The sequence below is a fragment of the Drosophila ficusphila genome, unplaced genomic scaffold (assembly GCF_018152265.1).
Source record: "Drosophila ficusphila isolate 14025-0441.05 unplaced genomic scaffold, ASM1815226v1 contig_220, whole genome shotgun sequence".
NCBI classification, from domain to species: domain Eukaryota; kingdom Metazoa; phylum Arthropoda; class Insecta; order Diptera; family Drosophilidae; genus Drosophila; species Drosophila ficusphila.
The window spans coordinates 11,145-29,520 of record NW_025064118.1 but is presented as its reverse complement, the minus strand read 5'-3'; the positions used below and the strand labels follow the sequence as shown (position 1 = coordinate 29,520).

The 18,376-nt window shown below is 34.8% G+C and overlaps 1 protein-coding gene across 8 annotated transcripts in view; it reads left to right on the top strand.

Annotated features, from left to right (window-relative positions):
- LOC108101969 (calcium-dependent secretion activator) overlaps positions 1–14,799 on the top strand; it is a 29,031-nt gene extending 14,232 nt beyond the window's left edge. For 7 of the 8 annotated variants that reach the window (XM_017206554.2, XM_017206553.2, XM_017206556.2 and 4 more), the window contains 6 exons: positions 1,572–1,728; positions 2,631–2,772; positions 9,023–9,332; positions 9,393–9,773; positions 13,662–13,798; positions 13,859–14,799. In XM_017206554.2, coding sequence (XP_017062043.1) covers positions 1,572–1,728; positions 2,631–2,772; positions 9,023–9,332; positions 9,393–9,773; positions 13,662–13,798; positions 13,859–14,063 — 1,332 coding nt within the window. In that variant the 3' untranslated portion in view covers positions 14,064–14,799. Of the gene's footprint in view, positions 1–1,571; positions 1,729–2,630; positions 2,773–3,012; positions 3,181–9,022; positions 9,333–9,392; positions 9,774–13,661; positions 13,799–13,858 lie in introns of all 8 variants that reach the window. The other variant, XM_017206559.2, reaches the window with a different exon arrangement.
- Positions 14,800–18,376: the final 3,577 nt, after the last annotated feature.

Sequence of the window (18,376 nt, the reverse complement as noted above, 5' to 3'; positions counted from 1 at the left end):
TAAATGCAATTCACAAATTTGTCAAAATCGAAATACAACCACATCCCCTTCACCAACCACTCTCTTCTTGGCTTGTCGTGTCGTACAGCAAAAGAATATACTGAATTTGTTGAAAAGTCTGCAACACTTTCGACCCCATAAAGTCTTGCTTTTATTACACCTTTCTATGTTATAATAATTTGGATGATATATAAGCTTGTCAAATATCTTTTTTCCACTTTTGTGCTTTTTATTTAATGTATGTTTAAAGCGTGTTATAGTGAACAGATTTCGAACAGAATGGAGTTCGCCATGGATATATTGTGTATCCGATAAAAGCTCCCAAGCTTCTATAGCTTCTGAGGAGTCATCAGCGAAGGGTTTGGTCTGGGGTTATTCTGTTGGAAGACTTCAACGGCCTTTTACCACGACTATTTTCACATTATATTGTCGTATTAGATCCATTTTTCGTCGCCAGTCACCATCTGCTGCAAGACAGGGTCTAGTTCGTTCTGTTTCAGCAGCCTATTGCAGGCGTTGATTCGGTCCAGAAGGTTCTTGCGTCAAATCACGCAGAGCTCAAATAGAGCTCCAGCAGAGATCCAGCCTGCCGCAGATGGTGTTAAATGGTTTGGTGACTAGCTCCCATCTCCTTGACGATGTCACGACATGCCACATGCCGGTCTAATTAGAAAAAGTTCATGATTTGATCGGTATTCGTCTAAGTTTTCACCGGCTGTGAATCGTCGAATTACGTCAATAACTGTTTATCGTAATATATAAAATATTAGGTTGTTTGGTAATGACATACCGGTTTTTACATTCAAATTTCGCGATTCGCTTGTGAAGTCAAATATAATCGTATCTGGCAATGCTGTATATCGTTTGAAAGGCATTGGCATCACCTTTAAAATTACATATAGTTTGTTTACATGAGCTTCCTCGTTAAAAAATTACAATCGATTGAAATGGAGTTCACAAACGCAGAAATTCGGGCAATTTGGAAATTTTATTTCGCACAGGGAAAAACTGCTGCGGAATTTCGCAGACAGATTATTGCTGTCTTAGGGGATAACAAACTTTCGATTCAAACCGCCGAACAGTGGTTTAGGCGATTCCGAAGTGGCAACTTTGATACCGGTTTTTTCGATCTGCATACTAGGCTTAAGCTTTTTAACTTACCTTTGCCCCATCATAACAAAAAAAAAATGCACAAATTTAGCATGGTCATTTACGAAGATGTTAAGACAAATTCAGTTTATTCTTCTAATGTTTTGCTAAACAAAGATGGTAGGATAAAGCTATCCGTTTCCCTGTAAATACTTTTTATCTTCATTTTCTTGTTGTACCATAATAAACTATTGCTTAAAATATGTTATCACTTTTGTGATGTTGTAATTGCATACTAAACTATACTTTCTACCTACACTCAACAAACATGTAATAGTAACTTTAGAGACTTGATAAATAACTCTGTATGTGTGCAACTATTTATTAATATTGTTCATTAACAATAATTTAATTTATTAATGCTGTACCTTAAAAAGATTAAATGTAACAATGATTAATAACAACACTTTTATTTTCTATAGGCTTTTGCATGGTTCAGCGACTTGCTGGTTGAACACGCGGAGATATTTTGGTCTCTCTTTGCAGTTGATATGGATAGAGTTTTATCAGAACAGGCTCCAGACACTTGGGATTCTTTCCCATTATTTCAAATTTTAAATGATTATTTAAGAGCTGATGGTAAGTTATTTCTTTCAAATTTCTTAATTTAATAACGACACGACTTTAACGTCGGGTTTTTAAGATCGTAAAATCTATATATAGTATGTATATGTATGTCAAAATTAAATTTTAAAATTCAAACGACTCTTGGCTTTTAAATTTAACTTCAGGAAAATCAGATGTCTGTATAGCTATTATGTATAGAAATGAAAAGAAAAACCGTTATATCTTTATGGGCTTAATTTTCTTTTAATTCGCACGTATCAATTGATTCCTGTTTGATTTAACTAACCGTAAACTTTTTGTATTTTTGGGTTGGGTAGGGGCTAGCTTGTCAGTAAGAGCTGGCGAAACAGAAACTGCAGTTGATGTGGTTGTTGTCGTCGTTAGTGTCGAAGACACCATTTTAAACGAGGTCATTGTGCTGGTCGTTCTTGCAATAAGCAGATCGTTGGTTATGTTGTAGGAGTCGGGGGACGGGCTTTGGGCACTCCACGGCTATTTTTGTGATGTGCCGCAGTGTTGCATTTCTTGTCGGTTCTGTTAACTCTTTCTTTTGTGACAAACTGTATTATCACTAATATAAGTAATTAGAACACTAAGTATTTTATCATTTCTAAAGGCAACATGAACACAAGTACCCATGCGAACCCACTGGGCGTCTTTTCGCGAAAAAGAGTTCGGCTCTTTACGATGTATTATATTTAGAGTTAAACGGCGGAGCGATATAAAAATACGTCTGTTGTCATTGACAGTTGGATTGAATTTGAATTTGTTTCTGAAATTTTAGCGAAACATTCTAGGATAGTTTAGAAGAAATATTTTTATTTATTTTTATTTTTTGAAGCTTCTAAAGAAATAGTCCCCTAAGCTTACCTTGTTTAAAATCATTATTAAATTGGCAATTTTTTTTGTTGCAGATAATTTGCGCAATGGACGCTTTCATCAGCACCTTCGCGACACTTTTGCACCATTAGTAGTGCGGTATGTAGATCTAATGGAATCTTCAATAGCACAGTCTATTCATAAGGGATTTGAAAAAGAGCGCTGGGAAAGTAAAGGGTAAGTAACCCTATTCTGTTCTTTGCTAAAAGAAAAAAAAAATATTTTTAAAATTATCAATAATGCAAGCACATGTTGCCAACATTATTCATAGTTAAAGTATATAATCATTGGCTATTTAATATTCCAAAACTATCTAAAATTCAAAACTGAACTCAGACTGGCAAGGTCGCATTATATATTTTGCATTCACACGTAGTGTTTGTGTTGTAATTATATTTTTATTCTATAAAACTTTAGGATTAACGCTGCTTTGAACCCTGCAGCACTAAACAATGCTGCCCAGGCGCTCAATACAGCAGCTCTCAACCCATCAATGCTTCTCGGCGGCAAAAAAGATCAAGTAAATTTTTATGTGCCGAAGTTACCAAAGCAATCAAATTCAACTGCGGCGAGCGACGATATGAGGTTTTTAAAAAAGTCAACCTATATATAGCAGTAGATTTTAAAATTGTCTGCATTTGGTTTTGCATTTTGTGTTCTGCCAAATTTTATGAATTGCCCAAAAAATTAAACTTGTCAGCAGTTAAATGCGTTTTGCAAGTTTACAAATATTAGCCAACATAACTACCAATAAAAATTGTAGTTTACTATTCACTTAAATTATTGAAAAAGATAACTATGTTCAATCATTCATTCTTAAACCTTTTTTAGTTTGTTTGATACCATAAAAAATATCATTAAAATGATTTGAATCTCCAATTAACATTTTAGGCATCGATATTTAAAATGTTTCTGATTGCTCTTTAGCAAGACGTATAATTTTGAATAATGTGTTGTATGATGCGTTTATTGTTTTGGTAAGCTTCTATTACATTCTAAAATTTCCCATAGAGATATTACCGAATATATATATTATATAAAATTTATTATATAATATAATATTAGATAATATTATATAATATTATAAAAGTCGCAGATTAAAATATGGTTGGATAAAAAAAATATTTAAGAAAAATATGATAAAACATCTCGATATTCAGTACATCCTAGTTATTAAACCTTTTTTAAAAGAAGTTTTTGAATGTGATTATTGGATCAAACCGATCACTACAAATAATATGTATAGTTTTTTTTTATAAATTTTATAGATTAAAATACCCAAACAGGTTGTCTTTATTTAAAGTTAAATGATGCCTTATTGCGGGTTAATTGCACAGGTGGACAAGATGAGTTATGAAAACAAAATTGCGCTTTTCTTCTTTTTACTTGTCTTCAAAAATGCTAACCAAAAACGAGCAATAAGAGCGCATGCTAATTTAAAACAAAGTTTATCCAGTTTAATAATTACTTATTACTTACTGGATTATTAGAATGCACTTTCTTTCATATGAGGCTAGCCTTTCTTATCCCATGAGCTTTTCTTTGAAAACCGGAATGCATGCTTATTAAATTATAAACTTACCCAGTTTAAAACCTTTACTTTAGCTAGTGGCTTCAATTCATATGATATGATGTAGCGAGCTCTTCTTATCCGCAACGATTTCTTTAAAAGCCTTTCCCGCTAGTTTTCTTTCGCGTCACTTATGGGGTAGTGCACGTACTTAGTTTCAAGGATATCTAGTTTGTTAATATAAATAACAAGAGAGAAAACTATATATAAACTTGTATACCCTTGAAAATATCAAATATTTCGAATAAAATATATAAAGGCTAAACAACATGGAAGCTATGACGATTTTTCTATTAGTTTATATATTGTTCATTTGACAGCTATATGATATAATCGTGCGATTTTTATGAAATTTAATTCAAAATTCAAGAGTCTTAAAAAAAAGGGGTGTGTCCAGCCTACGCACGACAGAAGTGAAACTTCTTCATCACTACTCATTTTTAAAATTGAAATTCTGTAGGAAACCGAATAAAAGCCTTTTTAGACGCTTAATTTTAGAGGTCTCGAAATGTGCTGGCGACTCTCAAAAGTTAACAAACCGATTGAGAAGAAGAAGAAGACAAATACATATCGATATGTGTTTTCATTTCTAGGTCAAATAAAATGGATAGAAATTATGGTGCCAATTAATATCTGTATGCAACCTGTTCGATTTGAATTCCTTTTGACATTCACACCTCTCACCCCTTTTTCAACAGCAACCGCATTCTATTTTTAGATTTTTAGGCTCTCAACTTTGTGCGAGCGCGCTGAGAGCGAGAAAGGATAGAGGAGGATAGAGACATCGTTCGTCAGCGGTTAGAAAGGGATGGGGATCCTCGCTTTTTCGTGACGGTCATGAATCGCGGTTTTACTCCGTCCCCGAAAATCCATAACGCGCCTAAAGAAGTTTCACTTCAAAACTTTACACTTCAAAAATCAAAAACCAACACACAAAAATAACGATAATCGAAAATACGTTGCCGACGAAATTTAAAAATTCACCTTCCTTTTCGAACACGCCTCGCATATGTTATTAATCTATATTACTATCTGAGTTGATATGGATACGTCAGTCTGTCGCTTGTAAGTCTGTCTATTTCTATGCAAAAAAGTTTTTCAAAACGTGCCAAAAAATTAGTTTTCCTTTGACAACTTATATTAAAAAAAATATTAATAAATAAGCCTGTGTCGATTAATTTTTATAATCTCTGTCAGAAGTTTGCAACGCAGTGATGGAGACACCACAGACCCCATAAGGTCTGTCCGTCTGTCCGTTTCCGCGCAAACTAGTCTCTCAGTTTTAAAGCTATCTTGCTGAAACTTTCCCAAAAGTTGTCGAGTTATTGCACGCAGTATATAAGTCGGAACGAGCCGGATCGGCCGACTATATCGAATAGCTCCCATACGAGAGATTGAAAAAAAATTCTCACTCCGTTGCTTTTGATCAGATCAACTTGATTTCTTCCAGATGGCGTTTTCTAACTACTATTGAATTTCGAATTAAATTTTATCAAAATCGGATAACTCTATCATATAGCTGCCATAGGAGGGATCCAAAAATATATATAGAATTAATTGAAATCAATTGATAACGTCATTGTTGTTCATCACACGACTATAATTTTTTGAGTATCAAGTTTTTTAACTAGCCTTGATTTATAAAAAAATTTCATAAAAATCGGACAACTATATCATATAGCTGCCATAGGAAAGATCGAAAAATCTATATAGAATTAACGGAAATAAAATGATAATATCGTTATTTCTTTTCAGAAAATCATGATTTTTGGAATATACAGTTTTCTAACGACACTTGAATAACAAATTATTTATTCATAATTCAAGAGTTATTAGAAAACTCTATATTCCAAAAATCATGCTTGTCTGATGAAAAACAACGATATTTTTTTTTTGTTAATTCTATATAGATTTTCCGATCTTTCCTATGGCAGCTATATGATCACGTTGTCGATTCAAGGCTTATTATAAAGCTCCATATTTTGAAAATAATGCTCGTGGGATTAAAAACAACTACGGTAAAATTTTTTTTCCATTGTATAAGGTCTAGTAAAAAGTAATTCATTACATATTTGAAGATAGATGGCTTTAGTGATCTGTATCTCGCATTGTATAAGTCCGATTTAATTTCAGTAAGTAGGAATTCGGCTTTCGTACTATAAAAGCTTCTTAGAAAAGTTTTGTGATCGATAACACAAACGCTTTAAAGGCTTGATAAATATGGAGACCGGCAAAGAAAAAAGTCGCTATATTTTACAATTTTTCTTTGACAAAGGCGAAAACGCAAGCCAGGCAGCTGAAAATGTTAATGGTGTATATGGCCCTAATACTGTAACTGCCAACCATACACAATTCTGGTTTCGTCGATTTCGTTCTGGGAATTTTGATTTTAAAGATGAGGCACTCTGCGGAAGGCCAGTCGTCAAAAATGCCGACAAAATAATGGAAATCGTTGAGTCTGACCAAACAGTATATCAGTTGCCCAGGAGCTAAACATTGCTCAAAGAACAGTTTGGAACCATTTAACAAAGGCAGGATACACAAAAAAGCTTGGTGTATGGGTGCCACATAAGCTATCAAAAAAAACCTTTTGGACCGAATTTCGATCTGCTGAATCGCAACAAAACCGACCCGTTTTTGAAGCGGATGGTGACTGGTGAAGAAAAGTGGGTCACTTACGACTACGTGAGGCGAAAACGATCGTGGTCGAACAAGGGTGAGCCGGCCCAGGCGGTGGCTAAGCCAGGATTGACGGCCAGAAAGGTTTTGCTGTGTGTTTGGTGGGATTTGCAAGGAATTATCTACTATGAGCTGCTCCCCTATGACCAAACACATAATTCGGTTTTGTACTGACAACAATTGGACCGTCTGAAGGAAGCAATTGCCCAGAAGCGCCCCGCTTCGGCCAATAGGAAAGGAATTGTTCTCCATCAGGACAACGCTAGACCACTCACATCAATAGCCACTCGCCAGAAGCTCCGAGAGCTTGGATGGGAGGTTCTTTTGCATCCACCTTATAGCCCGGACATCGCACCAAGTGACTACCACTTTTTCCCAACGATTTGGGTAGCGTAAAATAGCTACAAGAGAGGATTGTGAAAACCGAGTGGCTCAGTTTTTTGCAAATAAGGACGAAGGATTTTATGAGAGGGGTATCATGAAATTATCATCAAAATGACAATCGATCGTAGAAAAAAATGGTGCTTATTTGAAATAAATCGGTTAATTCTAACCATAAACAAGAAAAGAAGCTAGCTTCGGCAAGCCGAAGCTTATATACCCTTGCAGTCATCAAATATGTCAAACAAAATACATAAAGGCTAAACAACATCGAAGCTATGACAATTTTTCTATTAATTTTCCATATTTTGGACTATAGATCATATGGCAGCTGTATGATATAGTTGTCCGATTTTTATCAAATTTATTATATAATTAATGGAAATTAACGGAGACAAGAAAGGAAGCTGGCTTCGGCTTGCCGAATATCAAATACGTCGAACAAAATACACAAAGGCTAAACAACATCGAAACTATGACGATATTTTGTATAAATTTTTGCAAACTTTCGACTATTTTTTATGACAGCTATATGAGGCAATGGTCCGATTTTTATGAAATTTAATTTGAAATTCATTCTCTCCAATTGCAGCTATATGAAATAGTTATCCGATTTTGATAAAATTAAATTTGAAATTCGATAGTGGTTAAAAAACACCATATGGAAGAAATCAACTCAATGTGATTTAAAACAACGGTGTAAGAATTTTTTATTTTATTCTCTCGTATGGGAGCTATCCGATATAGTCGGCCGATCCCGCCCGTTCCGACTTATACTGCGTGCAACAACTACAATAACTTTCTCTTTAAACTAGTCTCTCAGTTTTAAAGCTATTTTGCTGAAACTTTACCAAAATTTGTGTAGTTTTTGCACGTCGGAACGGGCCGGATCGGGTGACTACATCGGATAGCTCCCATACGAGTGAATAAAATAAAAAATTCTCACGCCTTTGGTTTTGATCAGATCGACTTGATTTCTTCAATTTGATCAGAATCGGATAACTCTATCATATAGCTTCCAAAGGAGATATCGAAAAATATATATAGAATTAATGGAAATAAATTGTTTTTTATCCCACGAGCATGATTTTTTGAATATCAAGTTTTTTAACAACTCTTATATTAAGAAAAAGTTTCATAAAAATCGGACAACTATATCTTATAGCGGCCATAGGCTTTCCTATGGCTTTTCTATCGAAAAAATCCATATAGAAATAGCGGAAATAAAATTTTAACATCGTTGTTTTTCATCAGACAAGTATGGTTTTTGGAATGTAGAGTTTTCTACGACTCTTGAATTACGAATTTAATTTGATCAAAATCGGACAATTGTATCACATAGCTCCCATATGATCTGCAGTCGAAATTATGAAAATGAATAGAAAAATCGTTTTAGCTTCGATGTTGTTTAGCCTTTATGCATCTTGTTCGACATATTTGATGACTGCAAGGGTATATAAGCTTCGGCTTGCCGAAGCTAGCTGCATTTCTTGTTTGGTTTGAGATTGTCCTAAGTAGTTTATGTAAATTATGAAAGTAACATGTTTACAAATATCCTAACGATTTTTAATATAAAGTAGGTATTAGTAAGTATAAAAAAAAGTAAGTCAACACTTGGATGGTAAAGAATCTATATTTTTTTATTGTATAAAGCGATGTGTATGAAAAGTATGAAGCCAATTAAACGAATTATTTTTTACCTGCTTTTTTATTCCTATTTTTAATAACTCTGAATCAGTATTTTAAAATCAATAAAATATACTTATATATCTCAATTTTGCCGTTTTTTATGCTTAGAAACGGGTGTGCCACCTCCGAAGATTTATTTTGGAAATTAGATGCTCTACAGTCTTTCATAAGAGACCTACACTGGCCAGATGCAGAGTTTCGACAACACCTAGAACAGCGTCTAAAAATGATGGCCGTTGATATGATCGAGCAGTGTATACAAAGAACGGATTCGTCTTTTCAGTCATGGTTAAAAAAAAACATTGCGTTCATATCTACTGACTATATTTTACCTTCCGAAATGTGCGCTATGGTCAATGTGATATTAGATGCTAAAAATCAAAGCTTTAAATTAACTACTATTGACGGCATTGATTTGGTAAGTACTAATGTAAACTTGTGAAAGTGATTTACTACTTACATTATTCGTTCTGTACAGTATAAATTTCATGCGAAAATTGATGACCAAATTGATAAAGCGAATGTAGCTATGACACAAGGTCTAAGCGGAAAACTTATGTCAGTGCTAGAGTCGACTTTGTCAAAATTGGCACGATACGATGAAGGAAGCCTAATCGGCTCGATTCTTAGCTTTACTAATGTTTCGAGCTCAGGAAAAGACCTTGGACAAGGATACGTTAATTTCTTTAGAAACAATATGGATCAAATTCGCGGAAAGATTGGCGACGATTTATGGACCTTAAATTTTTTTGAACAGTGGTACTCGCAGCAGATCAATATGCTGTGTAACTGGCTGTCAGAACGGTTGGATCACGCTTTGCACTATGCTCAAGTTTCATCAATTTCCCTAATTATAAAGGTAATACTATTGAACTTTGTCTTGCAATTTGTTTTACACCTTAGCTAACAATAATTGTAGCTTATGTAAGGAGCGATTAATATTCGTATGGCCTTGCAGAAGGTACTCAAAATTCAGTCAGAAATTTGCAGAGCAGTAAGATGTCTCATCTGAACCCATATATATATATTAGGTTGTTTTGTAATGACCAGGGCTAACAGAGTTATGTTTTTAAATGAAAAAATATTTATTTCCATATTTTCGCCTTTTTTCTATAAATCCATATTTTACACAATCACTTGAATAAAATTATATTTTGAGCATTAAAGTGTCTGAAAACCTATAGAAAGATATGTTTGGCTCAAATATTATGAAATTTCTGTCGTTTGCCTTATACTCGATAATAAATAACGTAAACAAAACATCGTTGCGTCGTTAATCAATCAAAATATGTATCATCGAATGTAACATTTATGATGCAATTTATATTTAAAGATTCAGTTTTTATTCCATATTTCATGCTTTCAGTTCTTATTCTTCAGGACATATCGCGAATGTTAGCAGGAAATCTCATTGATAGTTCTACAGAATTCCTGAATTTATCACCAGCTGAACTGAATGCATATGCAAATGCTCCTGTTGCATCTTGCGATGTTGAGCGTTCATTTTCATCATATAAACACATATTGAGTGACAAACGCCGTAGTTTTGTTTTTACTAATCTGACACAACATGTCATATTGTTCTGCATTGATCTTTGAGACAAACGGCGCACTTTTGTTTGTAGCGATTTCTAATTGTTCATTGTCATAAAAAGTTAATATGATCCATATAATCGTCTACGTTTATCCATTTTTATACCTATATTTATCCCTTTTTTCGTCTATACTACCTATATTTATCCATATTTTTAAATTTTATTCCATATTTGTCAACTTTTTCGTCCATATTTCGTCCATATTTCTCTATTTTTTCGTCCATAAATCCATACATATTTTTACGTTTTTAAGAACATAACTATGTTAGCCCTGGTAATGACATACCGGTTTCTTTATTGATTTTTGACGACGATTTTAACACAGTTAGCATTGTCCGATTTAAGTGCTATATGTACCGTTGCCTTCGATGATTTTCTGCCATTTTGATGGTAACTTGTATATGCCTCTCCTAAAGAAGTCCTTGTCCCTACTGGCAAAAAACTCGGCGATTCGGATTTCACAATCCTCCCTTGAACTCAATTTCAGTCCATCGGAAAAATTTAGCATGGCCAAAAACAGATGGTAATCGCTTGGGGCAATGTCCGGACTATAAGGTGGATGCATTAACACTTCCCAACCAAGCTCCCATAGCTTGTGACGCGTCACCAAAGATTTATGAGGCCTGGCGTTGTCACGCCCTTACGATTCACCATGGCTTCTGTTCAAGTGCAATCTTCAATCGCTCCAGTTGTTCACAGTAGAGGTCAGAATTGATGGTTTGGCCATAGGGCAACACTTCATAATGGATAATTCTTCTGATATTCCACCATACACTCAGCATCACCTTCTGAGCCGTCAGTCCTGGCTTTGCCACCGTTTGAGACGACTCACCGTGCCTCGACCAGGATCTTTTAAGCTTTATGTTGTCATATGTGATCCATTTTTCATCACCAGTGACTAGCCGATCCAGAAATGAGTCGAGTTTATTACCGTGCAACAAAGATTCGCAGATTAATACACGGTCGAAAAGGTTTTTTTTGGGATAACTTGTAAGGAACCCAAACATCGAGCTTTTTTGTTACATTTTTCGACTTTAAATGCCTATGGACGGTTTCCGTGCTTAGTTGCAGCTCCTCTGCGATGGTTCTAATAGTCACATGACGATCTCGATCCACTATTTCCATGATTTTATCCGTATCAACGGTCACTGGTCGTCCGGAAGGCTTGGGTGTTTCGGTATCAAAATTGCCACTTCGGAATCGCCTAAACCACTGTTCTGCGATTTGAATCGAAAGTTTGTTATCTCCTAAGACAGCAATAATATGTCTGCGAGATTCCGCAGCAGTTTTTCCCTGTGCGAAATAAAATTTCAAATTTTTTAACGAGGAAGCTCATGTAAACAAACTATATGTCATTTCAAACGATATACAGCATTGCCAGATACGATTATATTTGACTTCACAAGCGAAGTGCGAAATTTGAATGTAAAAACCGGTATGTCATTACCAAACAACCTAATATTATTTATTTATGATTTTTTTTATATTACATATTATAAATAATATAAGTTTATTTTTTTAGTTTTTATTTTTTTGTGTTTAGAAAAATGACTTATTTTTTTCATATAGCATTTATTAATTAAGTAATTTTCAGTTTAGTTTTTTTCTAAAAAAATCTTGGCGCCCCAGTAGCTAAAATCAAATCTCCTGAAATATAATAAGTATGTATATGTTATATTTTTTATATTATTATTATATTTATTTATGTGCAAAAATCGTTTTAGCGCAACTCGGATGTTTTTTTTTTTTTACCGTAATCGGCATTTTGCGCACTTCGGACATTTATTTTTTATGTGCAAAAAGCGTTTCTGAGCAACTCGGACATTCTTTTTTATGTGTAAAAACGCGTTTTGCGGAACCCGGACAATTTTTTGCAATTTTTCTGCTAGCCAACATCGAAGCTGTGACGATTTTTCTATCTATTTTCCATATTTTTGTCTATAGATCATATGGCAGCTATATGATATAGTTGTCCGATTTTGATCAAATTTAATTCGTTATTAAAAAAAAAAAACTTTATATTCCAAAATGCATGCTTATCTGATGAAAAACAACGATTTTATAATTTTATTTCCGTTATTTCTATATAGATTTTTGTTGTTGTCCGATTTTTATGAAACTTTTTTTCTCAATTTTAGAGTTGTTAAAAAACTTGATATTAAAAAAATCATGCTTATCGGATAAAAAACCCCGATGTTGTTATCAATTTATTTCCATTAATTCTATATATATTTTTCGATCTCTCCTATGGCAGCTATATGATAGAGTTATCCGATTTTGATCAAATTTAATCCGAAATTCAATAGTAGTTAGAAAACGTCATCTTCAAGAAATCAAGTCGATCTGATCAACGGCGTAAGAATATTTTATTTCATTCTCTCCAATGGGAGAAAGTTTTCAGGAAGATAAAACTGAGAGACTAGTTTACATAGAAACAGACAGACGGACCGACGGACAGACATACAGACGGATTTCGATTCAGATCGTGATGCTGATCAAGAATATATATACTTTATGGGGTCTGAGGTGTCTCCATCACTGCGTTGCAAACTTCTTTGGATTTTTGGATGCAAAAAGTTTCTTTAAACAAAAATAATAGTAACTGCAAAAAGAATTTTTAAAAAATAATTTTTCTTCTATTTTTTATGGTTTTTTTGAAGGTGACAATGTCGGAAAAAATTTGTATGGAAAAGAGAAAAATATGGCTTAAATGCGTATTTCTATATCTATATATATATACAGTAATATCAACAAACTCGCATATCGCCTTTTGTTTTCATCATAAAAGCATGATTTTTCTCAAATGATATTTTTTAACGTTTCTTTACAATATCCAGGGACGGACATATATAGGAAAAAAAACCTTTAATTTTTTTCATCTGTGATGAATCTATACGTTTTATACTTTTGAGTTTTTAGATAGCTACCTTGTTTCCTGTTTCTGTTTTGTTTTTTTTTTACCTGTATCCAATACTTTTCCTCTATTTAAATTGTGCGAACTAGTCCGCACATTTTAAGAAGTGACATTTCTTCATTCTTCATTAAAAAGAAGTGTATTTTTTATTTTCACTTATCTACCAAACAAAAAAAAATCAAGAAAATCGGAGTTATTGCCATGTAAAGGGTTAAATCTGTTTTCATTTTTCACTTAGAAAATCTATTCAGACTTTGAACTGCAAGGTATATTGGAAGACAAGTTAAATTCTAAAGCATATCAGGCAGTCGCACAGCGTATGGCAACGGAGGAAGCAACATGTGCTTTAACAATGCCTGATGTTAGTGAAGATGAGTAAGTTAGTTTGTACATTAAAACAACAATTTATTGCAACATGCATCTTTTCTTATGCAGACCCTGTGATGAGATTCGAGAAGGAGACGAGGAAGACACCGGAGACGAATCTACCTCTAATATACCAAGGGGGTTACCAAAAACAAAAGTGGCAGCTGCTCAAGCTGCAGCTGTTACAAATGTGGTTGCCGGTCGCGTTGGAAATTTACTAGGAAAGGGCATTGGCGGACTTAGTTCAAAGCTAGGAAGTGGAAGTTGGTTTTAGTCGTTAAACAAGCTTTTTGTTCTGTAAGGGAATAATTTACTTAATTAATAATATTTATGATTCAGCTAGTTCAATTAATGTATTAAATCACACAATAATTTGAGATAAAAATACACGGCTTTCAAAAGAATATTATAAATTTATAATTAAGTTAAGGGTAATTAAAACAATAATTATTTAACTGAATTGCATTTTTGTATTCTTCAAAGGGAACTTATAAAGCTATTTTCTTATTTGCTATTTTGCCGTTCTATTTAAAAAGAGTTAATTACTTTTCCTATTCAAAAATATGTAACGTAATAAATATTAACTTAATCGAAACAAACTATAAACAAAAGGGCTTATCTGTTAATTTTTAATGGATATATCGATACGAATGATTTTTGCAAGTTATTACTGAAATCTGAGCTCTTGTTTCATACTTGATCTAACTTCAGAGGAATTACCTCTACGACATGTATTCTGCCATATTTATTGGCTTTTCACCTGACTAAAATAAAGACCATGTTAAACGTTCGAATATCAGCTACAATTTTGTTTTACCTATGCATGCGGCATAAAATTATGATACGATAGATAAATATATATTGCTATAGTGAATTTGTTATATTCTCTACTTACTACACCCTAATAATTCTAAGAGTAACATTTACCTTATATTCAGAAAATTACATCGCTGAGTTTCTACCTGTTAATAGACAAAATAATAAAATATAAAACACTTTCTTTTACATAATCTAAACATTTGTGCTTATTTTAAATTATTTGAATTTCTTAAGAAATAAAATAGGTTAAATTTTATCGCAGTCTGACTCCCCTTCAAGGGCTCTTGACTCGATCCAAAACCACTTGCTACGCCATCGGAGACACCGGCAGCGGAGTTGTTTTCATATATACATACATATATGCATACTCATATACTTGTGTGTCGATAAGAGAGAAAAGCATGATGCACACACCGACAGTCACCACGAAGCTTATATGTTCTTGATCAGCATCACGATATAAATCGAAATACGTCTGTTTGTCTGTCCCTTTCTATGTAAACTCGTCTCTCAATTTTAAAGTTATCTAGCTGAAATTTTAAAAAAAGTTGTGTAGTTATTGCACGCCCTGTATAAGTCGGAACGGGCCGGATCGGGCAACTATATCGGATAGCTACCATACGAGAGAACGAAAAAAATAACGGGAAGACAATTATCACGCAGTTTTTATACCCTTGCGGAGCAAAAGGGTATTATAATTTCAGTCAGAAGTTTGCAACGCAGTGAAGGAGACACCTCAGACCCCATAAAGTATATATATTCTTGATCGACATCACGAGCAGAATCGGAATACGTATGTCCGTCTGTCCGTTTCCGCGCAAACTAGTCTCCAGTTTGAAAGCTATCTCGCTGAAACTTTCCCAAAAGGTGTGTAGTTATTGCACGCAGTATATAAGTCGGAACGGCCCGGATCGGCCGACTATATCGGATAGCTCCCATACGAGAGAATGAAATAAAAAGTTCTCACGCCGTTCTTTTTGATCAGATCGACTTGATTTCTTCAAGATGGCGTTTTCGAACTGTTATTGAATTTCGAATTAAATTTGATCAAAATCGGATAACTCTATCATATAGCTGCCATAGGAGAGTTTGAAAAATATATATAGAATTAATGGAAATAAATTGATAACATCGTTGTTTTTTATCCCACGAGCAAGATTTTTTGAAAATCAAGCTTTTTACCAACTCTTATACTGAGAAAAAAAAATCATAAAATCGGACAACTATATCTTATAGCTGCCATAGAAAAGATCGAAAAATCTATATCGAAATAACGGAAATAAAATTACATATAACATCGTTGTTTTTCATCAGACAAGTATGATTTTTGGAATATAGAGTTTTCTTACGACTCTTGAATTATGAATTAAATTTGATCAAAATCGGACAACTATATCATATAGCTCCCATATGATCTATAGTCGAAAATATGGAAAATGAATAGAAAAATCGTCTTAGCTTTGATGTTGTTTAACCTTTATGCATTTTGTTCGACATATTTGATGACTCTTGTTTTCGGTTAAACCTGCATAAAATGGCCAAAAACGATTTTATCTTGACGGGGAAGGTGTTTTCTTTTATGTTTCTAGAGCTATAACAAAGTTGCATACCAGCTTTTTTAAATATTTTTTTTTTTATATTTTTTTCTAAAAGACCAATATGTTGAGAACATTGTGTAAAAATGTTAAGTAATTAAGAGTCAAACTATCGTAGTTACAGCGTTTTAACAGACCGAGTTTTGACGAATTTTGACGTATACAAGTACTTTAAATGCGTTCCCCGCGCAATTCCTCCGTCTATTTGTATTTTGTATTTTTATATATTTTTTTTCTAAAAGACCAATATGTTGAGAACATTGTGTAAAAATGTTAAGTAATTTAGAGTCAAACTAACGCAGTTACAGCGTTTTCAACGACCGAATGTGGTCGAATTTTTCGGTATAAAATCACTTTTTTTGCGCGCGCCACGCAATTTCGACCTCTTATTTATGTGTAAGATTTTTTTAATATTTTTATCTGATAGACCAATATGTTGAGCACATTGTGTAAAATTTTTGAGTAGGAGTCAAACTAACGGAGTTACAGCGTTTTCAACGACCGAATGTGGTCGAATTTTTCGGTATAAAATCACTTTTTTTGCGCGCGCCGCGCAATTTCGACCTCTTATTTATATGTAAAATTTTTTTAATATTTTTATCTGATAGACCAATATGTTGAGCACATTGGGTAAAATTTTTGAGTCTTTTAGAGTCAACTAACGGAGTTACAGCGTTTTCAACGACCGAATGTGGTCGAATTTTTCGGTATAAAATTACTTTTTTTGCGCGCGCCGCGCAATTACGACATCTTATTTATATGTAAAAATTTTTTAATATTTTTATTTGATAGACCAATATGTTGAGCACATTGTGTAAAATTTTTGAGTCTTTTAGAGTCAAACTAATGGAGTTACAGCGTTTTCAACGACCGAATGTGGTCGAATTTTTCGGTATAAAATCACTTTTTTTGCGCGCGCCGCGCAATTTCGACCTCTTATTTATATGTAAGATTTTTTTAATATTTTTATTTGATAGACCAATATGTTGAGCGCATTGCCACCTTTTTAGTGTGACCATAGTTTCAGGGCTGCCACCTTTTGAGAGCGGCCATAGTTTCAGAGCAGCCAGCTTCTGAGAGTAATCATAGTTTCAGAGCAGCCAGCTTTTGAGAGTGATCATAGTTTCAAAGCAGCCAGCTTTTGAGAGTGACCATAGTTTCAGAGCAGCCAGCTATTGAGAGTAACCATAGTTTCAGAGCAGCCAGCTTTTGAGAGTGACCATAGTTTCAGAGCAGACAGCTTTTCAGAGTGACCAGAGTTTCATAGCAGCCACCTTTTGAGAGCGACCAATAGTTTCATAGCAGCCACCTTTTGAGAGTGACCATTATTTTTTGAGCAGCCGCCTTTTGAGAGCGACTATAGTTTCAGAGCAGCCACCGCCGCGCAATTCGACCTCTTATTTATATCACAGTTCCCACTATTGAATCCCTCTATCTAATCTACTTGAGAAAAATCTTTTTTTTTTTTTTGTAATTGCCTTTGCCTGGACTCGAGCCCACGTCTTTTCGGTTCGTGGTCTTGCGCTTAAGCTGCTAGGCCATCGACCGCCCCCGACAGGCACTGCAATAAGGCGCAGTATAAAGTAATTTTGATAGTTGCCGGCAGGAGCGCATCGGCGGATGTGGCAAAAAGTGTAGCATACGCGTTGGGCGCGCGGTGAGTGCCAATTTGACACACTAGAAAGCGCCACCGTCGCGCGCGGTAGTACCAATTTGACACACTAGAGAGCGCCACTGTCGGGCGTTTTAGTACCACTTACGGACACTAGGTGGCGCCACTGTCGGGCATTTTAGTACCACTTTTGGCCACTAGGTGGCGCCACTGTCGGGCATTTTAGTACCACTTTTGGCCACTAGGTGGCGCCACTGTCGGGCATTTTAGTACCACTTTTGGCCACTAGGTGGCGCCACTGTCGGGCATTTTAGTACCACTTTTGGCCACTAGGTGGCGCCACTGTCGGGCATTTTAGTACCACTTTTGGCCACTAGGTGGCGCCACTGTCGGGCATTTTAGTACCACTTTTGGCCACTAGGTGGCGCCACTGTCGGGCATTTTAGTACCACTTTTGGCCACTAGGTGGCGCCACTGTCGGGCATTTTAGTACCACTTCCGGACACTAGGTGGCGCCACCTTCGGCTTGCAGTAGTGCCACTTTCGCCCACTAGGAAGCGC